The sequence below is a fragment of the Scophthalmus maximus genome, chromosome 1, assembly GCF_022379125.1.
Source record: "Scophthalmus maximus strain ysfricsl-2021 chromosome 1, ASM2237912v1, whole genome shotgun sequence".
NCBI lineage: Eukaryota > Metazoa > Chordata > Actinopteri > Pleuronectiformes > Scophthalmidae > Scophthalmus > Scophthalmus maximus.
The window spans coordinates 4,766,624-4,789,570 of record NC_061515.1 but is presented as its reverse complement, the minus strand read 5'-3'; the positions used below and the strand labels follow the sequence as shown (position 1 = coordinate 4,789,570).

General features: G+C 47.5%; 2 protein-coding genes across 4 annotated transcripts in view; both read right to left on the bottom strand.

The window, feature by feature from the left end:
- Positions 1-271: 271 nt before the first annotated feature.
- On the bottom strand, positions 272-14,807 carry LOC118290320 (myelin basic protein). Its single transcript, XM_035617949.2, has 5 exons — positions 14,676-14,807; positions 7,521-7,625; positions 7,315-7,341; positions 4,989-5,069; positions 272-1,875 (listed from the first exon to the last, which is right to left on the bottom strand). Exons 1-5 carry the CDS (start codon positions 14,793-14,795, stop codon positions 1,843-1,845), a joined length of 366 nt encoding a protein of 121 aa, XP_035473842.1. The 5' UTR covers positions 14,796-14,807; the 3' UTR covers positions 272-1,842.
- LOC118290167 (myelin basic protein-like) overlaps positions 11,604-22,947 on the bottom strand; it is a 40,965-nt gene continuing 29,621 nt past the window's right edge. For all 3 annotated transcript variants that reach the window (XM_035617659.2, XM_035617830.2, XM_035617750.2), the window contains exons 4-5: positions 14,676-15,255; positions 11,604-11,968 (exon numbers count right to left, since the gene is read on the bottom strand). In XM_035617659.2, the coding sequence (XP_035473552.2) occupies positions 14,957-15,255 (299 nt within the window). In that variant the 3' untranslated portion in view covers positions 11,604-11,968; positions 14,676-14,956. The remainder of the gene's footprint in view (positions 11,969-14,675; positions 15,256-22,947) is intronic.

Sequence of the window (22,947 nt, the reverse complement as noted above, 5' to 3'; positions counted from 1 at the left end):
GCTCTAATACTCGCGCTTCCTCTCTGACTCCGCGTGATCACACTTGAGCCCGAGTGGAGCCGACGCCCACTCCCGGTCCGAGGAGATCAGAAAGCTCGGGTGTAATGAACGACGATTTCCTCAGCGGCTTCATGAAAGGAACCGTGTCATACCTCCGTCTGCCGCGCTGCTGTGACCTGATCCGATAACCGCCACTTTGCCTTCGCTTCGCTTTTTCTTTTTCTTATTCTTCTCTCATGACCCATGACACTCAACGAGGCAGGAAATAGAGTTGGTTTTTATCATTTTTATTTCTTTTTTTTTGTTCTCAGTTAAGTGGCTGGTCGTGAACACATACAATGATGAGGAGGATCTTTACGTTCATTCACCGGATCCATTCAGGGAAGAAGACACACAGAAAAGCACCACACAGCACTCATGAGGCCCACACACACACACACACACACACACACACACACAGGAGGAGAGATGGACGCCACACATCACACGCGCCGGCTTTTGGAAGACGGGAGGTTTGGAACAGCACAAGTTGCACAGTGCCGTCAGAAACAATTCAACTCGCACGTTCTCAAGTAAAACACCTTATAACGTGTCAATACAGAGTTAGTTACAGAGCACCTTTTTGAAATTGTGTTTGTGTTGTTGTTGTATTTTTCATTATCCACATACAGGACACACACACACACACACACACACACACACACACACGATGATATACACATTGTTTTTGGTAGTCAGGTGGAGAAGGCACTTGTTGCTGAGCGAGGTTTTTTCTTTGACAGAAAAACTACAAAGAAGAAGACCGAAGCATAGGTGGAAGGTCCGACTCTGGAATCGTGAGTCTGAAATAATTTAGCTCTAAACATGTAAAGGGAAATTAGTGAGTTCCATTATCACAAGGGCCGAAAAAAAGGAAACAATGCTTTAGAGTTTATCATATTTTTTTTTCAGAACGTCATATAGCAGAAATATTGATTACGGGAAAAATTTAGAAATGTAACTTTCACTACAAAAACAACCCCCAACAACCCCACAGCCTTAATGAGGAACACAGAGCGACATCACATTCACGACAGGACACACGAGGGGTGGATTATGAAACTAAAAGTCGAACACGGGTTCACGACGGGGGGGAGGAGGGGGTCGACGAAAACGACAGAGTGACGAGACAAAGAAAAAAACGCTCTTTTCTACAACAACAAAAAAACGGAAGCAGCCCCCCGGTCTTTTCATCCCAGTCTGCGAGCGGCAATGACGGTCAAGTCAGTGGGACTTGCACCGGCCTCGACTTTCAGCTGCTCCGGGGGTCGTGCCTCAGTTCAGCCTCCTTGTTCTAATTTCATTTAATCCAAAAAGAACGAAGACGTTGCACAGAAACTCAAGAAGCACAAGTGTACGTGAGGGGGAGGGGGAGGGGGAGGGAGCCATGGGGGCGAGCGGGGGTCATTCAGGCTGCACATGTGAGGAGCGGCTTCAGGGTCAACTTCAGCAAACAGTGTTCACACCAATCAGGACGGCTGCACAGACAACTCAGCACAATGCATGCAGGGAGAACAGGGGAGGGGGGGGGGCAACAGATTGTGTTGCTATCTACCAGCCAAAGGGGGGTGGGGAGGGGGCGGTCATAGGACAGGTGAGGGATTTAGCGAACATTAAAGTGTTATCAGAAGTGGAGGGGGGAGTTGAGTGTGAGGGGACGGGGGACGGGGGACGGGGGGGGGGGGGGGGTGACAAGGTTTCCTCCTCTTCCTCTTCTTCTTTTTTTTTTTTTCCCATCCACTTTAGTGCCCGTGGTGTTGAACGTGCCCTCGTGCTGTTGGAAGGAGGCGTGAGCGAGGGACCTCAGCGTTTGGCTGGAGACGCGCTCCTGCTTCCCTGTGGAACACACACACACACACACACACACGACACACACACACACACACACACGCACACACACGCACACACACACACACACACACACAGGTGATGAATGTGTGGAGGTGGCAGCCCCCCTCCTCCTGCAGCTGCAGCATCGCAGGACCACTCTGACGTTTCTCTGGACTCCGGCCCAACTGGGTCACTCCACCTCAGGAAGGCCGTCGACGCCTGACAGCAAAATTGGAGCATTTCCCAATTTTTTTTTTTTTTTGGGCCAAAGTTGACGGCCATTATGAGTCATCGGCGATTTGAGAAAACTGGCAAGCGTCTGGCAGACTTGTCACTTCCTGTGTCCAAAATGTTATCAACCAGAGGCCTGAACAGGGAACGGGTCAGAGTCGTCCTGTGACGTGACGAACTATAAGCAGGTTAGTGAGCTGAACCTTTTTTTTTTTTCCTGTAATGATCGCATAAGCGTGGAAGATGATTTCTAGCAGGAGAAGAAAAGAAAAAAAAGTCAAAATTATCAGACGATAGTCAGAACCATGAGATATTTAGTCTGTTGTATGCACAAGTACAGTCCGAGTTATGGGATATGAAATCAGATTTAGTCAGTGAGCGACCAGTGTGGAGTTCTAGGTCAGAATTATGGGAAATAACTTCATGAGAAAAGAAAAAATTGATTCTATTCTGTTAAAACGAGAATTGTTTTCTCATTGTTATACAAAAAGAATTCAGAAATGTGATGTACTAAGTCAGGTCTGTTAGTATCTCAATATAACTTGACTCATTGTTCCATAATAAGTAAATACAGGACGTTCCTGTATTTAGAGAGAAATAGAGTTGGAGATTATTGATTCATAAATCATAGAGCAAATGTGCTTTTCTTTCCTTTCTTGAGGTTTTCAGGTATTTCGGCCTTTCAGAGGGAAAAACACCCACATGTTGCCTTTTTTTTTGTGTGTGTAACCGTTCCCAGAGGTCCAGATCATCACGAAGGCGTCTCCGACTCTACACTCCCGTCTTTCACTTCCCACGCTCTCACTCAGAAGAGCAGAGGGATCCGAAAGGGAGAAAGATTATACAAATGAGACAAAATCTTTATGGATGGCTCGAGGAAGATAATCCATATTGTGAGACGCCTTTTGCTCCTTTTCGTTCTGAGCCTTTCTTACGGCCATTTCATCTGTTGTCTGTGAGGAGAGAGAACAAACTCTTTTGTACTTAGGTTTAATTCTCAAACTGGGAGCAGAAAAATTGAAACGAAACTAAACGCGAAAAAGACACTAACTGAACGTGAACGCGGCTTTGCGCTCATCTCCACTTGCGACTGCGATGCCATTCGTGGGCAGAAGAAGCGGCGATGGCGGCGATGGCGGCGATGGCACCGGCTCCGCGCCAGTTAGCCGCATCAGAGAGATTTGGAAGCCGCGCGCGTCCCAGAAGTTGCTCATCCGCGGAGCCGTCTACTCTCCGGTGGGGTTTTTAGCGACAAACACGTTCAGCCACCGCAGACGCGGACGCAGCCCCGGGGAAATTTAGATTCTTTTTGTTCCCCCCCCCCCGTCCGCCCCCGGTGCGGCTGCGTGGCTGACTCCTCTGAGGTACGGGCTCATTAAAACACACCGACAGGAGAGAGCCGGCGGGGCGCGACGCGACGCGCGCCCGTCCTGTTCGCGACATGCAGCGTGAAAAGAAACCAACAAACGAGGAGGCGTCCCCGTACGTTAAAAACTAAAGTAGCAGTGAACACAGTGGGCACAAGGCCCGTGGCCGACAAGTGCTCGTGTGCCGGAGCCACTTTCAGATGAAACGTCCCGACAACTCTCGGTGTGGGAGTCTGAAAACCTTCAGGTCACTTAGTCACAGCGGGAGGGCCGAGTCATATCTTCATATCTTCATATCTTCATATCTTCATATCTTCAGATCTTCCATCTGCGCTCCGAGGCAGCTTTTGACATTGCGTGTTCGTAACCAACAACTTGAGCTTCAACCTGTTTTTCAAACTATGTTCCGTAATTATATTTTTGACCAAATGTCACACGAGGTCACGACCTCAGTGGAGACAATGCTTTCTTTTACAGGTCCCTGTTTTGGGTTTTAAGCACCTTGCAGGATCTGTAACATACTTGGTAATCAATATACATTACACACATTATTACGTGTTTGTCCGTGTATTTGTTCGGCGATCAGCTGTCTGTGTTCGCCTCGAGCAGACAGGACTCTCCTGAAGTTCCGTTTGTCACCACTCGAGGGAAAAGCGAATGCTCCTTTTTTGCTTCGTTTTGGTCTCCACCGATTTCCCGGTGGAAATACAGTATACCTGGCACTTGAGCTGCTGCATGTTCACCAGCTGGAGCTGAGGGCCCATTCTTCTTATGAGATATTGATTTTAACAGCTTTGAATATCGTAATATTCTTAATCAGTGACAGAACCTATTGTCACTCAGGAAATACTTTTTAAAGACTGTAAAAGACATGATAACAATATTTTTATATATCATTTAAATTTCAAGTATTTCAGGCCCTTAATGACTTTGTGTTGGTGATTGTTTTATGCCCCCCACTTACTTCTAACGTACAATAAACCTGAATAAGTTCATATAACATTTATGTTTTCTTTAAAAAGGAGCTGATGGCGAGGTCGTGGTGCTCGGCAGGTGATGGGTGGTATTGCATGGTACTGCCGTGTATTTCTACAGTTACAGTATGTCGGCTGTAGCCAGACTACCCGATATCAGAAGTGGATCTACCCTGCAGAGCGTGATTATATCAGAGCTGGCGTGAAAGCTGGCGGCGTGCGGCCGGTGATCAATCTTGCCTCTGAAAGCCTCTTATTATTCTGCGGCCGCTGCTGCTGCAGTGGTGTAGTAATGAGATTAGGATGTCTTCCAAAGCACATCAACGTTGAAGGATCGCGGAGTGAGTTAAACCCGACTACCCCCCCCCCCCCCCCTCCGTCAGCTATCAGTTACTCACTCTGCTGCTGATATCATCACTGAGACAGAAAAGAAAAGAAACAACGGGCGAGAAAGAGATTAGTGGAATATTACGTTTTCTGTGCAATTTCACGAGCAGATCAGAAGTTTAAGGGAGGAAGTGACTCTCTCTGCTATTCATCCTTTTACCATTTTGAAGATCCTAGTCAGGGAGCCTTTGCCGTCCCCCGCGCCGGCCTTCTTGGCTTTAGACTGCGACTTCTGAGCGCCCTGGAAGAGAGAGGGGGAGGAAGTCAGTGTGTGTCGTAGTCTCGGAGATGTTTGGCAAGCGGACTGACATGTGGCCTGGAGACCCCCCTACGCAAAACTATTCACAGGCTAAGGAGAGAGGGGAAGAATATCATACATTAAATCCTCCCTCCCCAGGGTGCGCTAGCTCTTTGAGGAAAAACCGAAGAAACTATCCGCAAAACATCAAGAGTCATCGATTGCGGCGCGATCCACGCCTGGCCTACTTTTACAGGATGATGGCGTTTGCGCTTTTTGCGAAGGCCTTCATCCGGGGGGGTTTGGGTGAATAATGCACGGGGGAGAAAAAAACCTTCAGAGCAGCAAAAGTCCAGGGTGGAAAAAAGGGTAAAGATTTCCAGGCTTGCGTGTTTTGCTAAGTAAAGTAAGGTAAGTAACGTCCGTAGGCAAATTAGTGAATTGAACTGGTGGAATTTGACCTTTTCAATGCCGCCCCTCTCCGGAGCTGCCCTGCTGCCGCGCTGCGTTGAGGCGCGAGCGTTGACGTGACCTCGCGTGGTCGGCCAGACGGTTAATTGTATGATTGAGTGACGTTAGAATTAATCCGACTGTAGCAGAGGCCCGGTGACATGAACATTCCCCTAGTCGCCAAACGTCTTAAAGTGTGCATATTTAGATCAAGGGAAAATCTAAAAGGCTAAAATCCTGGATAGGGGCCTGATCTTCATCCAGTCCTCAAAGAAGAGTCTACAGCAGCTCGGCCTCTCGCCCCCCTCGTCCACCCACCTGTTGCTCACACACACACACACACGAACACACACGAACACACACGAACACACACACACACACACACACACACACACACACACACACACACGCGCGCGCACACGCACGCACACGCACACGCACGCACACACACACACGCACACACACACACGCACAATCCCCCGGGCCTCATATTAAGCGTTGACAACATGTCCACACGGAGCAGATGGCGGGCCTCACCTCATACTTTGAAGTGAAACGAGGATAATGAAGAGCGGGACGACGCCCTCGTCGCGTTGTCGTGAATACACAACGTATGGATGAGTCATGCGGGGACAAAGTAAGAAAAGAAGCCGGGGAATGGGGATGACCTCTCTGAAAATGGACTGGAGTCGGAAGGGAAATGAGGCCGTTACTGCTGATGTATGGGCAGATTACGGCGGTTTGCGTGGTTGATGGAGACGAAATGGAAATGCAGCACTCAAAATGCAGTTGTTTTTTTTTGTTTTTTAGAGGATGACCCCAGTCGCCCTTTTGCTTCGGATGCATTAAAGGCATGAAAACCCTGTTGTGTTTTCACAGGTTTCACACCAACCTACCAGGCCCATCTTGGCTGCTAGTCCCGTCCACTGGATGAGCAGAGGAGCAAAGAGACAAAGGACAGGAGGAAAAAAGAAGAGAGGGGGGGGGGGGGACGACAAAATAGAAATGTGTGTCTTACTCAGTGCAAAGGCAGGATGGGAAGGAGAGGAGGGTCCGTCCGGAAGGAGGGGGAGAAGTCACGGGGGTCACGGAGGTGGGGGGAGGAGCAGGAGCAGAAGAGGAAGGGGGGGGGGTGAAAGGAAAGATGCTCACATTGAAAAGAACAGACACTCAGCAGCAGCGAAGCCAGAGACCTATAAAATATACAGTGGAACAGTTCCGCTCGGAGGGAAACGCTCACGATATATATACAGTACAGTCGTAATCTTAGTGTTTGAAGAGGAGACGGAGGCCACGTCCGTGTCTGTGTGGTTTTAGCGCAAACAGTGGAAACCAGAGAAGCTGTTCTTATATTTATAACCCCTCCCCCCCCCCCCCCCCCCAGATTACAACGTTATCTCTTGTTTGTTTGAACTGGACAAGAAATATCCCTGTAGCACATGACATTCATGTAAAACACACTTTTTGTACAAATTTTCCTATTTGCAGATTGTAAACGGATGAATAGTTCTCACATCCAAATGCTTTTTTTCGCTGCCGGACCAAAATCTTTGAAAGACTTTTGGTTTCGGTGCCTGAACGAGATGCGATTGATGGAAATGTGTTGCATGAAATATAGTCGATAAAATGATTCTGCCTCTTCTGAGCCATGTGGCACGTAAATGGATCACAGGTGTGGCACGTGATTAATAATAATATATTCACTGTGTTTATTGTGTTCTTAACAGTAAGACGATTCAGTCATCCTTTTCATTTTTCTATTTTTCACCACAGAAGAATCAGTGTAAAGCCGACTCACCCTGGACTTAGGAGGGGCAGGGGACACCTGAAGAAGAGTGGACGACAGAGAGGGAAAGAATGGAATTAATGAGGAGGAGAAGGAGCAACAAAGAGACACAGAAGTAAAGGCCACTGGCTGCGTACTTAATGTCTGAGATGTCTGACACCTTGTGCATTAGATATTAGATATGATCTACAGTAGCTCATTCTGAGCGTCGTACTCACAATCGTGCGGAAGAAGTGGGCCACGGCGTTCTCTCCTGTACGCTTACGTGGGGAGGTCGCAGAGGCTTTCTGAGGGGCGGGAGAGAGAGCGCCGCGGAAAGATCCCTGAGGAGGAGAGGAGGAGGAGGAGAGGAGGAGAGGAGAGGAGAGGAGGAGAGGAGAGGAGAGGAGGAGATGTGAGGAGAGGAGGAGGAGATGTGAGGAGAGGAGGAGAGGAGAGAGGAGAGAGGAGGAGGAGGAGATGTGAGGAGAGGAGAGGAGAGAAGAGGAGAGGAGGAGGAGATGAGGACGAGAGGAGAGGAGGGGAGGAGGAGAGGAGAGAGGAGGAGAGGAGGAGGAGATGAGGACGAGAGGAGAGGAGGGGAGGAGGAGAGGAGAGGAGGAGGAGATGAGGACGAGAGGAGAGGAGGAGAGGAGAGGAGAGGAGAGGAGGAGGAGAGGAGAGGAGGAGGAGAGGAGGACGAGAGGAGAGGAGAGGAGAGGAAAGAGGGAAAGAAAGGAGAGGAGAGGAGGAGAGGAGGAGAGGAGAGGATGAGGAGATGAGATGAGGAGGAGAGGAGGAGATGAGGAGAGGAGAGGAGGAGAGGAAAGAGGGAAAGAAAGGAGAGGAGAGGAAAAGGAAGGAACAACAGACATTAAATGTCTTAAATGTATGTTCATCCAAAAGATACTTGGGATTAAACTCATGAGAGTGGGACACTTGTTCAAATACTGGGAATTACTCAAAATCATGAATGATAAATGTAAGATTACTAGTTTAACTGAGGCATAAACCCCGTTACACAAACTTGAATTAATGTTTTGTTTTGTTCCGAGGGTTGTCCCCGGTGCCCTCGACCTACTTACCTGCCGAACAAAGCAAAAAAAAAGCACCGACATTACATGTAGCCATATATACTGTATGAATATATATATATATATATAGCATCAAAGAATGATTCAATCAGAATCAAGGGCCTTACTGAACAATAATTCTGCTTTGATTTGTATTTTGCATCAATTTTGTTGGTTTAGTAACAACTTTGTCCTTATCTATAATCGTTCACGGCAGAAAATATCACACGATGCTGCAAAAATATACAGCTTTTGAACACTGACTTAACACGTCAAATTATGAATTCCTTTTTTTTTTGTATATTACCTTTCCAATGCACGCACCGTGTGCGGTGGTGTGCATGCAGCATGAGTGTAGCTCATGACAGTTGAGGGAAGAAAAGAAGAAAAAAAATAAAGAATCTGCAGCAAAACCAGGGTGAGAAACTTTATTCATTTTAATATTTCATCCTCGGAGTCTGGATGTTTTCCGCCATCTGTTCCGACACCTGCGTCAAGGCAGTTTTTGCTGCGTCAACGTGGAACTCCTCTTCTCACCAACACGCTCGTGCATGGACGCGACGCAGCACCTGTTCATGGGAATATGTTGCTGCTGACTGTACTTAACGGAAACTCCACCGTCGGCCTCCGTCGCTCCCCCCACACACACACACGTTCACTCAGTCGGCCCCGCGTCACCTCGTCAACCCGCGTCCCAAACTGGCAAGGACCTTTTTTGACAATGATTTGTTGAAAACATAAACTAATTGAAATGGAGCAAATGAGCAATTCAATGCATTCGCCATTAATCTCGCCGTGGCTGAATCATAACCGAGGCGATTCATTGTCAACAGCCCCGTGTTCAGAAATAACGCTGCTCCAAAGTCAGGCTACACAAAGCTTTTCCCAAAATCAGTTCCTTCTGTCTTTTTTACGGCCTTGAATAAAAACAGCTGGTGGATAAAATAAAAGTCCAACAATAACTAACGTAAACAGCACACACACACACACACACACACACACACACACACACACACACACACACACACACACACACACACACACACACACACACACACACACACACACACACACACACACACACACACACACACACACACACACACACACACACACTCTTCATCACATTTCTTCTTCCATCAAAGAAGCAAAGAGGTAAATCATAATTATTATTTTATCCATTTTAGGGCGCAGACTATACGCATTTCAAGGAAAGATAAAGAATTGGCATCAAGTTTATTTCTTTTAATTGCTTCGAAGACTGATAACAAATGTCTGTGCAGCAATAATAATTATAAAAAAAAGGAAGAAATTCAAAAATAAAAATAAATTAACGTTTCTTTGCAGATAACTGATTTGCTGTCGGGGCCGTGAACACAACTCCAACTGAATACTCATGTCACTCCACGTCTTCTGGATTTGTAAACAAGAGACTGTTAAAAAACCTTATCGCCTTGACGATAACTCAGCCTCATGTTTACGGCTCGTTCCGCTGCCCCCACCTGGCCCAAACATTAAGTGTATTTTGTCAAATTTGAAACCATTTTTTCATCATATATATATATATATATATATATATATATATATATATATATATGTATATGGAGGAAACGAGGAAGGCAGAGGATCTAGATTCCGGACACGGAATCGAGCTACAAGGTGTCGGCGACCCGAAGCTTTTCACAAAGTGCAGGTTAACGATCGCAGGCGTCTCCCGTTGAGGTCAGAGGTCGCTGCCGCACCAGGAGTCTCCTTCATTGTGAAGGATGCTTTAATAATGAATCCCGCCTGAGCGGCAGGGGAGACTGGGGGGGAGACACATGGTTGAGAATGGTTATGGTTAATATCATCACTGGTGGACACCTGCATGGCAGGAAGGGTTCTGCTGAGGGAGGGAATCACACCTGAACTGTGAACGTCGGCCTGTGCACCTGCGGTCCAGAGCAATTATCACGCTGAACTCTAAGGAGTTTTTTTTTTTTTTCTTATTTTGGCTGCACTTTTTCAGATTTGTGGACAGTGCATTGGGGGGGGGGGGTTGTTTTCAGATTTGTCGGTATTTTTATCCAATTGTTTTGATAAAGTTATGGTTTAAATTGTAGTACAACGTCTTGCAAAGGGCAAAATCACTGCACAACATATGTACCACTATTGCTTTGAGGTATTGTGGAGGAGCCTGTTGTGTTTTCCGTTTTTTTCCCACCCAATTCCATACAGTCCCTTAAGGTTGATTCAGTAAGAAGTCCACAAGTCCCTGAGTAATATTTGCATTTTGAATTTCTTGAACTCAGAGGCTTCGTTGCCCGTGTCTCCGTTCATGAGTGACTGGTGCCTGCTGTTGATTCCTCCAGTATCACTCATTTGCAGCTTTTCCTTCGAATGAAATTAAAATCTGTGCCTTTCTCCGAAGCTCCTCGACAGTGTTCGCGTTCCTCGTGTAACCATCTCCTGCGCCCGGACATACTCTCCTCTGACCGAGACATGGATATGATATGATACGATCGTACATTTTTGCATCTGAAACAGAGATTTGCATGAGCCTGCACCGACTGAATCTCCGAGCGGAAACTCCGGAGAGACGCGAACATGCTGCCGGTCACGATCATGCAAAGTCTTTTGACGCATTTTTGAATTATTGGCAAGACGACGCTATATGTGGGGTATCCGATATGGGGTCTCGATGAAACGAGTTTAAATTTCCGGGGAAACGTGAACAACGAGCCGCCCGCCTGTGACCTTTCAGTCGTCACACCGAGACTAAAAGGTGTCTGGATCTCCCACCTCTCCACCTTACGACTCCGGGCTCACGCAAACAAGTCAGGGCAGTCATCCGTTACTCAGAACCGTCGGAGCGGAGATAAGCAGGAGCTCCGCTTCCCCATTGAACCCTCTCTGATAGCTCCCTTTTGTTCGACTGACTGCCTGAACTGAAACTGTGAAATGTATTTATTCGTCATGACGTCTATAATCTTTAAAAAACAAAAGCCCCCGCACGATGAATACATATTCACAGTTTATGCGCTCTGCGTCTCATTGCTTCTTCTTAGTCACGCCCGGGGGGACGGGGGGGACGACGACAAGTGAAATTGTTCCACCGCTCCTGTGATTGGAGCGGTGGAACAAATCGGGCCGGCTGTTGCCGGGTGTTAGCAGAGCAGTTAGAACAAACCCGTCGCACCTTTGACAAAGGCAAGAGAGAGACGTGAGGCCAAACACGAGTTGAAGACAGAGATCACAGCGAGTGTGTTGTTGTTGTTAAAGAGTTTTTAATCAAGCAATAATCCCCTCAACAAAAAAGAAACAGAAGCAGGTTAGGAACAGATACAAACGGTTACAAGTGTAACAAACTGCAGAAGCTGAAGGCCCCGGGTCGGGGACAGGTGAGTCCGAGGGTGAACAGGTGAGTCCGAGGGTGAACAGGTGAGTCCGAGGGTGAACAGGTGAGCCCGAGGGTGAACAGGTGAGTCCGAGGGTGAACAGGTGAGCCCGAGGGTGAACAGGTGAGCCCGAGGGTGAACAGGTGAGCCCGAGGGTGAACAGGTGAGCCCGAGGGTGAACAGGTGAGTCCGAGGGTGAACAGTAGAACAGTGTCACACAAGTTTTGGTTTTGGCTTCTGTTAAGCAAAAAAAAAAAAAGCCATGTTTCATAGAACGCGTCTCATCACCACGTCCCTGATTCTCCCTCTCTGCCATTCGAGCAATTTATATGCAAATCACGACTTACAAATCTTCTCTCTTTTTTTTTAAACCAATGTTCATGCAAAATTAATTTCCCCTCCAATTAGCTACGCCTGCAATCGAAACCCCGTTAGCGTTCAAATGCTGAATTTCCTGCAGTTGTTTCATGTCCTGAGACTGAAGCTTTTCCCCCCTTTTTTGGTGCCATCTCTGGTTTCTCGTGTCTGAACACTTCCTCACAGCCCGGATTCGGCCGTGGATTGAAAGGGATGTAAATGAATCGGACAAAAGGCCGTAAAAAACAAACAAGCAAAAAACTAACGCGCAGGCAATCAGCTGGTTAAATGGCTCCACATATTCAAACCAAGTCATCGAAACAATTCAGCTTCACTGAAACGAGCATGCACATATCGTAATCCATAAGAGCGAGCAAGTCCCCACCAAGACAGTAAGCCTAGAGGTCAAAGGTTACATTAAGGGCGTCTGTGGATGAATCCGTACGCAAAAAAATACCTGTTTCCAAGATGAATTCTTTCTGGAAAAATAAGTGTTTGTAGCAGAAATGTAGAGCAGCCTTTTTTTTTTTCTTCTTCTTTTTTTTGAACTTGGCTAGGCAACAGAGGCGGGGCAGACCTGCCGTTCACTTGAGATGTCAACGCTCGTCGTTTGAAGGCAAACCCTCGGTGAATACATACAGCATATATATATGTATATATATACATATATATATGTATATATATATATATATATATATATATGTATATATATAAATATCTTTGTACAACTTTTACTTTCGTCAGAAACGTACAGTTCGTCCATGGCAAAAGTGAAGAAAACGCTGGAGGTCCAACGAATACTGCAGCCAAGTGGCCCCCCGGCCTGGATTAACGTTAAACGGAAGCTTCACAACTTTTCCCTGAACATTTTTCCGAAAACAATATCGTTTCGAATCGGCGGAACGAGGCTCCGAAACCGAAGACTAGAAAAAAGAAATGATTTTCTAATCCTGAATCTGACACTGTGAAAACGCCTCTTCGTGGTCGAGGTACGGCGTGAGGGAGAAATGCATATTCTCATCCGGCTCGGTGATTTTCTCTGATCAGAGGTCCGCAGGGCGGCACAGCTCACGATCGCAGGGGACAGTTTTTTCCGGCAGAACTCGGCTCGCTCTCTCACGGCGTTCCCTTCCACCAGGCGCGACTCGTGGCGGGACGCGCAGCGCAGAGCACCGCGAGATGCTGCGTGATTCAAGCCTCAGCATCAGCACGACGACGCCACTTAGCATTTGGCGCCGGAGCTGAAGTTTTCCGTTCCGGCAGCGCCCCTCCGGACGGCCTCGCTGAGTGAAACAAAACAAAAAAAGGCGCGGAACCAACAAAGCCTGCAGTCTGGCTCTCGGCGGCCGAGGCAAACGGGGCCGGGGAACTCCGTCACGACTGGAAGTGGATCCCAGTGTGTCCAACTCGGTGGACGAGCCGGCGCCAGGAGCGCGGATACGAGTTTCACACGACAAGACCAAAGACGAGCCAACATAAAAATTTCTTTTTTTTTTCTTTCTTTCTTTGTTTTTGACAAAGTAAGCCTCGTGAACAAAGTTTTCATATTTAAATATCATAAAAAAATTCTGGTATCCAGACCAAACTGGACTGGAGAATAATGAACGCAGGCTCAAAATCCCGTAGCAGATTAAATAAAGCCGTACTTACTTTATGGGATGCAGCGCCTGTTCGTATATATATATATATATATATATATATATATATCTATCCATCCCCCCAATGAGGTTGTGATACTAACGCTCCTGCTCATATCTCCTGCATATCATTATATGTTTGATCGTTTATAGCGAAAATGCATTCGTTGACTTTGAAAGTGACTGAGCGGACCGCTGCGCCGTGCCAACGGGGGGAGATCACCTCCCCGTGGCCGACGCCATCGCGGATGTTTGACAATCAGCCGAGCGACGGAGGAATCAGAGACACCGACTAGTCGAGAAGCAGCGTCAACTCTCAGTGGAAAACCCCAAACCTCCCATCTCTCACGCCACCATCATCATCATCATCATCATCACCATCATCTAGGGGAGTACCTGAGGTGAAACGCAGCTGTACTCATCTCCTTGTATGTCAAAAGTTCTGATAAAGCAAACTGTATAATGGCAGCAACAAGCTAACAAAGTCCACCATTTCACATAGACAGTACAACAGACATATCAAATTCAACAGAAGAAGAAAAAAAAGGAAAAATTAGAGAGCTACTAATGTCAGTACCATTCAAAATAAAAATGTATCTTTAGATGATTCAAAATCACAGCCTCTTTGTAATAATAATAATAATAATAAAACAAAATCACATTCCCAACCCGAAGCCATTATCCAGTGTGGATTCATTAACTATCAACCCGTTGCCATGGTCACAGGACGACGTCAGACTCAGGTTCACCATAAAAAAACAACATTAAAATCACCAAGCTCCCTATTATGACAAATATGATGCAAATCAAGATTTTTTTTTTACAAGAGCTAAAGAAGTATAAGTTTAAAAATAAAAAATAAAAAAAATAAGCGGTTCCGGGAGCGAAACAGCAGAATGAACAGAGGTACAAGTTTTTTTCCCCACTTCCGACACTCACTGCTCTCTCACCTTGCTCTTCCTCTTCTTGTCGCCTCCGAAGAAGCTCCCGATCTGATCCAACAGGCCGGGGCTCTTCTTCCTGCGGCCCAGCCCGAAGGCGGCCTGTGCGGAGCTGCTTGCAGATGCCATGGCGGTGGTGGTAGCAGTAGTCGGTGGTATATATTTGTATTTGTCAAGAAGGGGGCTTCTCGTCTCCCTCTCTAGACGAGAGACTGGAGGACAGAGGACGGGAGAAGAGAGAGAAGAGAGAGGAGAGGGAGGAAGGAAGGAAGAAAAAAAGAGAGGCTAGTCTAATCTAGGTCCTGTTCGGGGATGTCCGAACCGCACTCTGAGGTCGCTCCGCTGTGCTCCTGGATGGTCTGCAGCTCGTCCGACTCGGAGGGTCGCTCTTTGAAGGTGTTGTCCTCGCGGCCCGGGGCATCTCGGGAGAAGAGGCGGACCAGGTGGGGGCGTGGCGCGGCGGCGTCAGCGTCAGCTGTGCTGGCGTCGGTCCAGGGCTGGCGGGGGCCCTCAGCGCCCGTGGAGTCAGTCACCGCCGGCTTCGTCGAGACGCAGCCATTGTTCTGGCTCGCATCTGCCTCACCCAGTCCTGCGCAGAAAACAACAGGGGTCATCTATGGGCTCGGGCTCGGGCCCCGCGTGGCACACAACAAACCGCACACACGCAGCACAATGGGCCCTTTTGACGCCGGGGTGGGGGGGGGGGGGGCGTGCCCCTTCCTGCTAACTGCGGATTCCAGCCAGAGCTAACATTTCACATTCCAACTTGGATGAACCTCACCTGCGGGAGTGGAAGAGATTAAAGACACGAGCAAGTGAACAGTGTCCACTACACTCCTCAGTGTCGTCTTGAGCCGGAGGTCGACGCCACCTTCTGATTTCACAGGCGCCGGCTACTGGGCCACGTCAACGCTGGGACCCCGCGTGCCCACAAGAGCCACTTTCGTTTTCATGGCCCACGATGCATCGGAGTGCTTGAACGTAACTTTATTAATGGCGGCACTTGACGTAATCATGGAAAAAATGACACGGGAACAGAAATAAATCTGCCTGACTCCTCTTGGTCGCACCACCTCTGCAATCCAGTCCACCCTGCGCACACCATTAGATTCCGTCTCCCCACAAACGCTCAATTTGCCGCTCAACGTGTTCTCCAGCGAGATGAAAGCACAGCTCCCACAGCGAACGACATCCGAGCGCATTCCTGCCTCCGGAAAAAATACAAACAATGTGCGCACTGTTTGCCGGCCGAAATGGTGAAAGCACTACAGCGGAGAATCTGCAGGCTGATGCTGGTCGAACAGTGGGGCCCGTTGTCAGGGCCGCATAGTTATCACAGAGAGACAAAAGGCCCAGTGTCACTAAAATAACTCCTATAAGTATGGATTTTCAGCCCGATGCACGGTGACACTTATCTGATTCGGGTCGCCGAGAGCGACGAGGCCACTGGTCTCCGGGGCGCGGGGCGAGAAGCGCTTCTTCGGCGGCTTGGTTTTTGCACTAGTTTCTCTGCAACCTCTTATGGAATCGCTCCCGGCAACGCATCTGTAGCAGCAACCACCGGCCCTAATAATCTGTCATCATTTGGTCCGGCGAGTTTCCTTTGCCGCAGTTTTCCCCTCTGGCACATTTTGCAAGTCAAGCATCCAGCGTGACGATGTCGCTGGAGATCATAGATGCCAATATGACTCGAATGGGACCGACTTCGGTCTCATTGGTTCCCGAGGGGAGCCATGGGGAGACACTATCTGTCTCACACACACGCATCACTGCTCCAAATGTATTGTTTTGTCAAAACAAAAACAAAACTTGGACTCAGTTGGTCCTCTTTTTTTTTTTATCTCAGGCGTTTATCCAGAAGCGAGGATGGGGGAATGGCGACATGTAGCCGAGGCCTACCATATAGATATCTGCAACTTTTTTATAGCTGCAACAGTTGATCGATTAGTGATCGACGGCTTAATTAATCACCAGCCATTTTGATTTCGATTAATCGGTTCAAGTAGTTTTTATGGGGGGAAAAAAGTCCAAAATCTCTGATTTCCGCTTCTTAAATGTGAATATTTTCTGGTTTCTCTGCTCCTCTGTGACGGTGAACGGAATATCTTTGGTGGGTGGACCAAACAAAAACATCGTGTTGGGGATTTGGGAAACACGATCGACATTTTCCACCATTTTATGGACCAAACAACTAATCGATTAATCGAGAAAATAATCGACAGATTAATCGACAATGAACGTCAATCGTTAGTTGCAGCCCTAGACTTTTTGTTTTCCGAGTCGATACGTTTTCAAAAAGGAAATGACGTTACTCCGAAATGCAAAGGCAAATTTTTTATTTTTGTGGGAAATGTCAGCAAAGAGGAAATTGGGAAGAGATTATGCACGTTGCCTTTGATTTCGACTGGCCATCAGTCAAGATGCATTCATAAAATGACTCTGCCTTTTAGTAATAAGACATGACGGTGAAAAGGCCTTAAACATAGTGGAATAATAGCCTCCCTTTGCCAGTGTAATCCAATGACCCAGATGGCGTCGGCAGCCGCTACACGTACACTGCTCTGCTGTGTAAACTACTAAGTGGATGTTGTCTCATTCCCACGTAATTAAATCCCTGTCAAGGTGAAAAAGCCTCGGAAAAAAATAAGCATCATTCGGAGACACCAATTGTAAAACGAATTAAGACTCTCTCTCGGTTACAACGGCTGCTTCGGAGCAAAGTTCCCATAAAGATGTTGTTTATGCGAAGCCTAACTAAGCTTAGCAGGAGATCAGTAAACATGTTGTGGACAAATAAGATGTCAGGCTCAGGTCGGAGCAGACAAAACTGAATATTGAAGCCAGAAAAATGTAACTGCAGCAACTTTCAAATTATTCTGATGGCGAAAAGGAAACAATCTGTGCACTGTTGCTCTGAGTCCACTTGGAATCGGACATGACGGCTCTGAATGATACTGATACTGACTCCACACGGACCGGACAGGTTGGTTAAAACTTATTTGGCTTCTTTGGAAAAAAAACAAACAAAACTATTGAAAGTTTTAGATGTGATAACATTGACAGGCTCTTTCCTGCTCAGCTAATTCATTAAATAATTCAATTTACTGTGGTTACAACATAGAAGAAGAACCTGACATGGCTGAACTTTAACAGTCCGCCACAGCCAATAGCTCTCCACTCTGACCGCATGCTCACCATGTTTGCCCTTGCTGATGTGGCACTTGGTTTATGAATCAAATGAGTCCCTGTGTCTTGGTGAGGCTGCATTATTCCCAGTGGACTCCCTGATCGGTGCCGATGAATCAGTGATTGCTGAGCCATGCGCCCACATTTCTGTAATAGTCTTCCCATCTTAAAGAGCGTGACCAAGTGACTCCAATGCAGTCGTTTTCAAACCCCAAACACATATGACACAGTGGTATTATCATCATTATTGTTCTGGGACTCATCGTTGTGTAATTTTACTTTCTAATGATATTAGTGGGTCTCTGCTCAGATAACATAGCTCACTCGTCTGTATTGCGAAGATGAGATGGATATCTGTGTCCATTACCGCCCACCATGCACCGGGGCAAACAGCGCTCAGTTGTTTTATTGTCTGGTTGCCAAAGGAATGTGTATTCCATAGAAAGAATAACTACGTAATGGTGCTTGCGATTGTGTTCAACTGTCAATTATTATTGTCCCCTCTTCGTATCATGTTTTGTCTGCAAACCAATATGTCCATATCTTGTTATTTAAATGAATAAAGCAACACGGTGTCGGCGAAACAGATCACAGGGAGGAGCAAAACTTGAAAGGTTATTAAACTGCTCTAGATACGAGTTTTAGATTCAACGACTGCAAGTGGACTATAGCCAGGCCCTCAAACCCATATCATTTCTTTCTTGTGTATGTTTTGCGGGGGAGCGACAGGAAAATTGGAACGCACTCCTACGGCAAGAAGTGAAATGAATGCAACATGACGAGCCCACTATGTCAGATAACGGAGCTGTGAGGACAAAATGTTTTTCGTTTGTTCTTTCTGCCTCATGGATATCTACACGTCCCTGCACAGCCGCCTGCTTCCTGCAGCGGCTGTAACGATGTATATCGAGCTTCACTGGAAATCCCTGCTCCTGTTCTATGTGTTTCTTCCCTTTTCAGGCAGTAAAAGTTCAAGCTGTAAGAAAAAAACCCTGACAAAACGGAGACCGCACGGCAGATCCTTTGAAGCCACCGTGGGTCACTGATGCCAGAGAGACTCTCTTTAATTAGGACGAGGCTCAACGTCTAAATGACGCTCAATCAGACTTGTTCTCTCCGCGACCAATCTTCCCCTTCAGGTTAGTAACAACTGCCACGAGTCAGACGATCAAGTCGGCGGCGAGCAGAGCTCGACAAAGCCCTCGACACGCCCAACCAATTTTTTCATTCGTTTCAATTGTCCGCGCCGCTGAAGCCTGGCAACCCGGGACTAATCCCGTCGCGAAGGTGTTTTTCCGGTTTAATTTTCGAAACCACTTCTCGGCCATTAACTGTCAATTTGACTGTGACAGCTTACGGCTTGAAACCTCGGTGAGTTTCCGCGGGAGATATTGAAATGAGAAGGGGAAATAAGCTTTTAATGATGAATTTAGATTTTTAATTTTTTTTTTTAAAGCGGCAGGAGGGATGGAGATCCAAATGCGATGCTGCAAGTTTCTTCCCCCCCCTCCCCCTGTATATATCTATAGTCCTTCACTACATAAGAAAAACCAAAACAAAACAGAGACAAAAACTATGTCGGGATGCACCGGCCATCACTGTTTGGACACCGGCTATGGAAAACAACTTGTGAACAACACTAAGGGCCAATTATCCGGCAGTCTGGTGCGTGACACTCGCAGACGAGGAGCAGGGGTCTGCGGAGAGCGCGCCGCCTCCAACTCCCCCGTCCCCTTTGATGAACGGCACATTTATTCGTGCGTTAAAAAATATCTCCAGATAATGACAGTTCCTTCCGGACTGTCTGTCGCTGGCTCTAGCGGAGTGGGGTCCTCGGGCCGCCGGAGGAGGAGACGGGAGGGTCGGGATCTGTTGCGGCGTCGCTCCGCGTGCCTTGTGTTTCATTAGCGCCAAGAGTCACTTTGCCACGTTCAAAAATGTGTTCGCAGCCTCTCCTAATGCAGACGTGACACTGTTGCAGTCCGAGGGGCCGGCTGGATAATAGCCCGGTACCTCATCTTGATTAATTCCCCGTGACAACTCCAAGATGTTCCTATGGCAACTAAAGCACCAAGACGGCCGGATAATTCTGGGGGAATTATAGGACACTTCCGACGATATCGTCCACCTTGGGAGTCTCAGATTATTATGCCATAAATAATTAGCATCACCACCTCTTGTCTCCCGCACGACACAGGTTAAATAGGAGAAGGCTCCAAAACAAGCGGCCTGTCAGATTTGTTCAGCTGAGAAATTTCGGCGCGGTGGAAGAGGGGGAAAGATCAGAATCTAGATTGGGGAGAGGTATGCATGGAGTGGGCCTCAATCTCCTCATTTTTCCTCCTCTTCTTCAGTGTGAAGAGGATGTGCAGCTCAGCTCATCGGGGACAACAACAAGGGCTGTGGTGGGACCGAGGCACGGGAAGAAGCATTCCTCTGAAATAAAACCCACCCATCGCTATGTGGCCCTGGACCAAACCTCCCACCCAGGGGCGACACAATCCCCCTGCCGCTGCATTCATTGTGGATGTGAAGCACCCACGGGCCCCCCGGAGAAAAAGGACGCTCTCTGTCTCCGTGAAAAAAACCCCCATCTGGCATTCTGGGCGGTTGAGTCCCCCAGAGAATTTTTTTTCCGGACGAGATAAGAGCGACGGCGGAACCGGTCCCTTCTCATAACCCGAGCAATGTTGGAGGCCTTTCAACTTGTGTTTAAACGGTGAAGGACGTTACTCAAAGGAATGCTGCGACGATGAAGACAATACATACCGTAGCGAAACATCTTTCACTTTGAATTTCACAAACTGCACATAAGAGCTGAAACCAGCTGCTGGTGCTGCGAGCTCCGTCACACACAGTGTCCCAGCTGCAGTGTTTGTCCAAACAGCTGTGAAGCGAAGCCCTGGACCCGGCCATCACAAACTGCCCCTCGCCATCCATTAGTTTTTCTGACAAACAGAAGCTATTTCTTTCCCTTTCTCTCTTCCTCAGCCGGTTATGGATGGGTGTCTCGAGGAAGACAGTGGGGACACCAAGAGTCAGAGTAGCACTCAACATTGGTTGATAGCATCCGCGTAGTGACCAGGGACGTTGTCTCACCTCTGGAGACGTGGGAGGTGAAAAACACATTTGACAGCTTCATAGCCCAAAATAATTCAAATAAGTCATTTGTGGAGGCTGCATCCAGCAATTCTTGTAACTTTCTCAAGGTCACAATCTGAGGAGCCTCCTGATTTCATGCACTAATGCCCTCGGTTGTGCAGTTGAGAAGGTTGCTACCTACAGTGGGCTTGTGTCACTGTGGATGCCTTCAAGGAAAGAAGCTATCTATTTGAACGACTGTCGCGTCTCCCCCCGCGTCTTTGACGACAGACTTTTCACTTCGTCTTGGAGCGGGACTGTGTGCAGCAGCCAAAAAACACTTGTGCTTTCAGACACGGCCGGCGGACGTGGACTGGTTTGCTTCGAGTGAACCGTATATCACACATGTACCCATTTACAGGTGCATCTCAAAGACTTTGAATATTGTGAAAAAGTCCAATATTTTACAGCAGTTATTTATTAATATATCCTAGACACGTTACACAAACCAGAATGTTTCAAACATCATTTCATTTTAACTCTGATAATTGCCGCCTACAGCAAAAACCAAACAAACAAGAAAACCTCATCTCATATTGGAATATTTTTCTACGATCAATCAAAAAAGGATTTACAATACAGACGAATGTCCAACTTCTGGAAAGTTTGTTTATTTATACGCTCAATACTTGGCCAGGGCTTCTTTTAGCACGAATAACTTCATCAGTGCGTCGTGGAACGGAGGCCATCAGCCCTAACACTGCTGAGTCATTATTCAAGCCCAGGTTGCTTTGATAGCGGCCTTGGGCTCGTCTGTATTCAGACATTTGTTTCGCATCTTCCTCTTGACAATACTGCATAGATTCTCATTCTAAACTCAGTATCTAAACTCGAAATGAAATATTCCAATATTTTGAGGTTCGTTTCTTTGAGTTGCTCTGTGATCCATCCCAGCTGGATCCACACACCCTCAAGATGTCTTTGGATGAAACGTGTGATGTCCAAACACAGTTAGAGACACTTGAGTTGAGTTTGCTGTGTTCCACCGAGGAGAAAAGACTCTTCACTTCATCCTGTCGGACATATGGGATGCAGTAGCGAGGGTAGTACTTTTGTACTCTCTTGGCTGCTCTTCATCTCCTCCCCTTGGACTCTTCTCACAGAACCAGCTGCACACACACACACACACACACACACACACACACACACACACACACACACACACACACACACACACACACACACACACACACACACACACACACACACACACACACACACACACACACACACACACACACACACACACACACACACACACACACACACACACACACACAGTGATTGTCCTTGCCAGATGTTCGAGGCCAGATGACGTGGCCTCCTGAGTTCTCGGCCACACTCGGCCACAATCTCTTACGCCGTGAAATGCACACAGAAATGCACATGAAAACGGTTTCTGTCTACATAATATCAATCGGGGGGGAAAGCGGCAAACATGCCCGTATAAACCGGGTCGCATCTGGTGGATGAGAAACCTGCACGTGCACTGCATGTTGTAGCTTTTGCGTGTTTCAGTGACAGTGGGATTAATTCATCCATCTGATAGAGAGAGGGAGGAAACCTGAAAGGAATGGGAAGACAGCAGCGGTGAGAAAAGCGAAGTGAGAGGGGACAGAAAGGGAGAGTGTGAACAATGGTGTCAAACCAAAGAACACTGCTCCAGTGATGGATGCTGCCCTTTAACAATCAGGGCTTTTGAGAGGGTGGAGGGGGGAGGGGCTCCCTGTTGGCAGTGCCAGGGCCTGTACCAGCTCGCATCAGCCTCCGCCACGGAGACAAATGACTGAGCCACTGCACTTTGGTACAACTGACAAATGTACAGCAGAGGAGCGAACTCGCACATATTCTCAACGCTGTGCTGTATCCAGACAGTCAGTAGTGCTTACGCATACAATACATACGGAGAGATGTGGACCTGCTGAGCCCACAAGTGAAAAAGCAGATGCTAAAT

What these genes read in the sequence shown, in the direction of transcription:
- LOC118290320 (XM_035617949.2), bottom strand. Translation starts at nt 14,795, where the DNA reads ATGGCATCTGCAAGCAGCTCCGCACAGGCCGCCTTCGGGCTGGGCCGC. An exon ending in CTGCCCCTCCTAAGTCCAGG is followed by an intron (nt 5,070 to 7,314) that starts GTGAGTCGGCTT and finishes TCTCTCTTCCAG; the next exon opens with GGCGCTCAGAAGTCGCAGTC. An exon ending in TGACTAGGATCTTCAAAATG is followed by an intron (nt 1,876 to 4,988) that starts GTAAAAGGATGA and finishes TGTGTTCCACAG; the next exon opens with GGAAGCAGGAGCGCGTCTCC.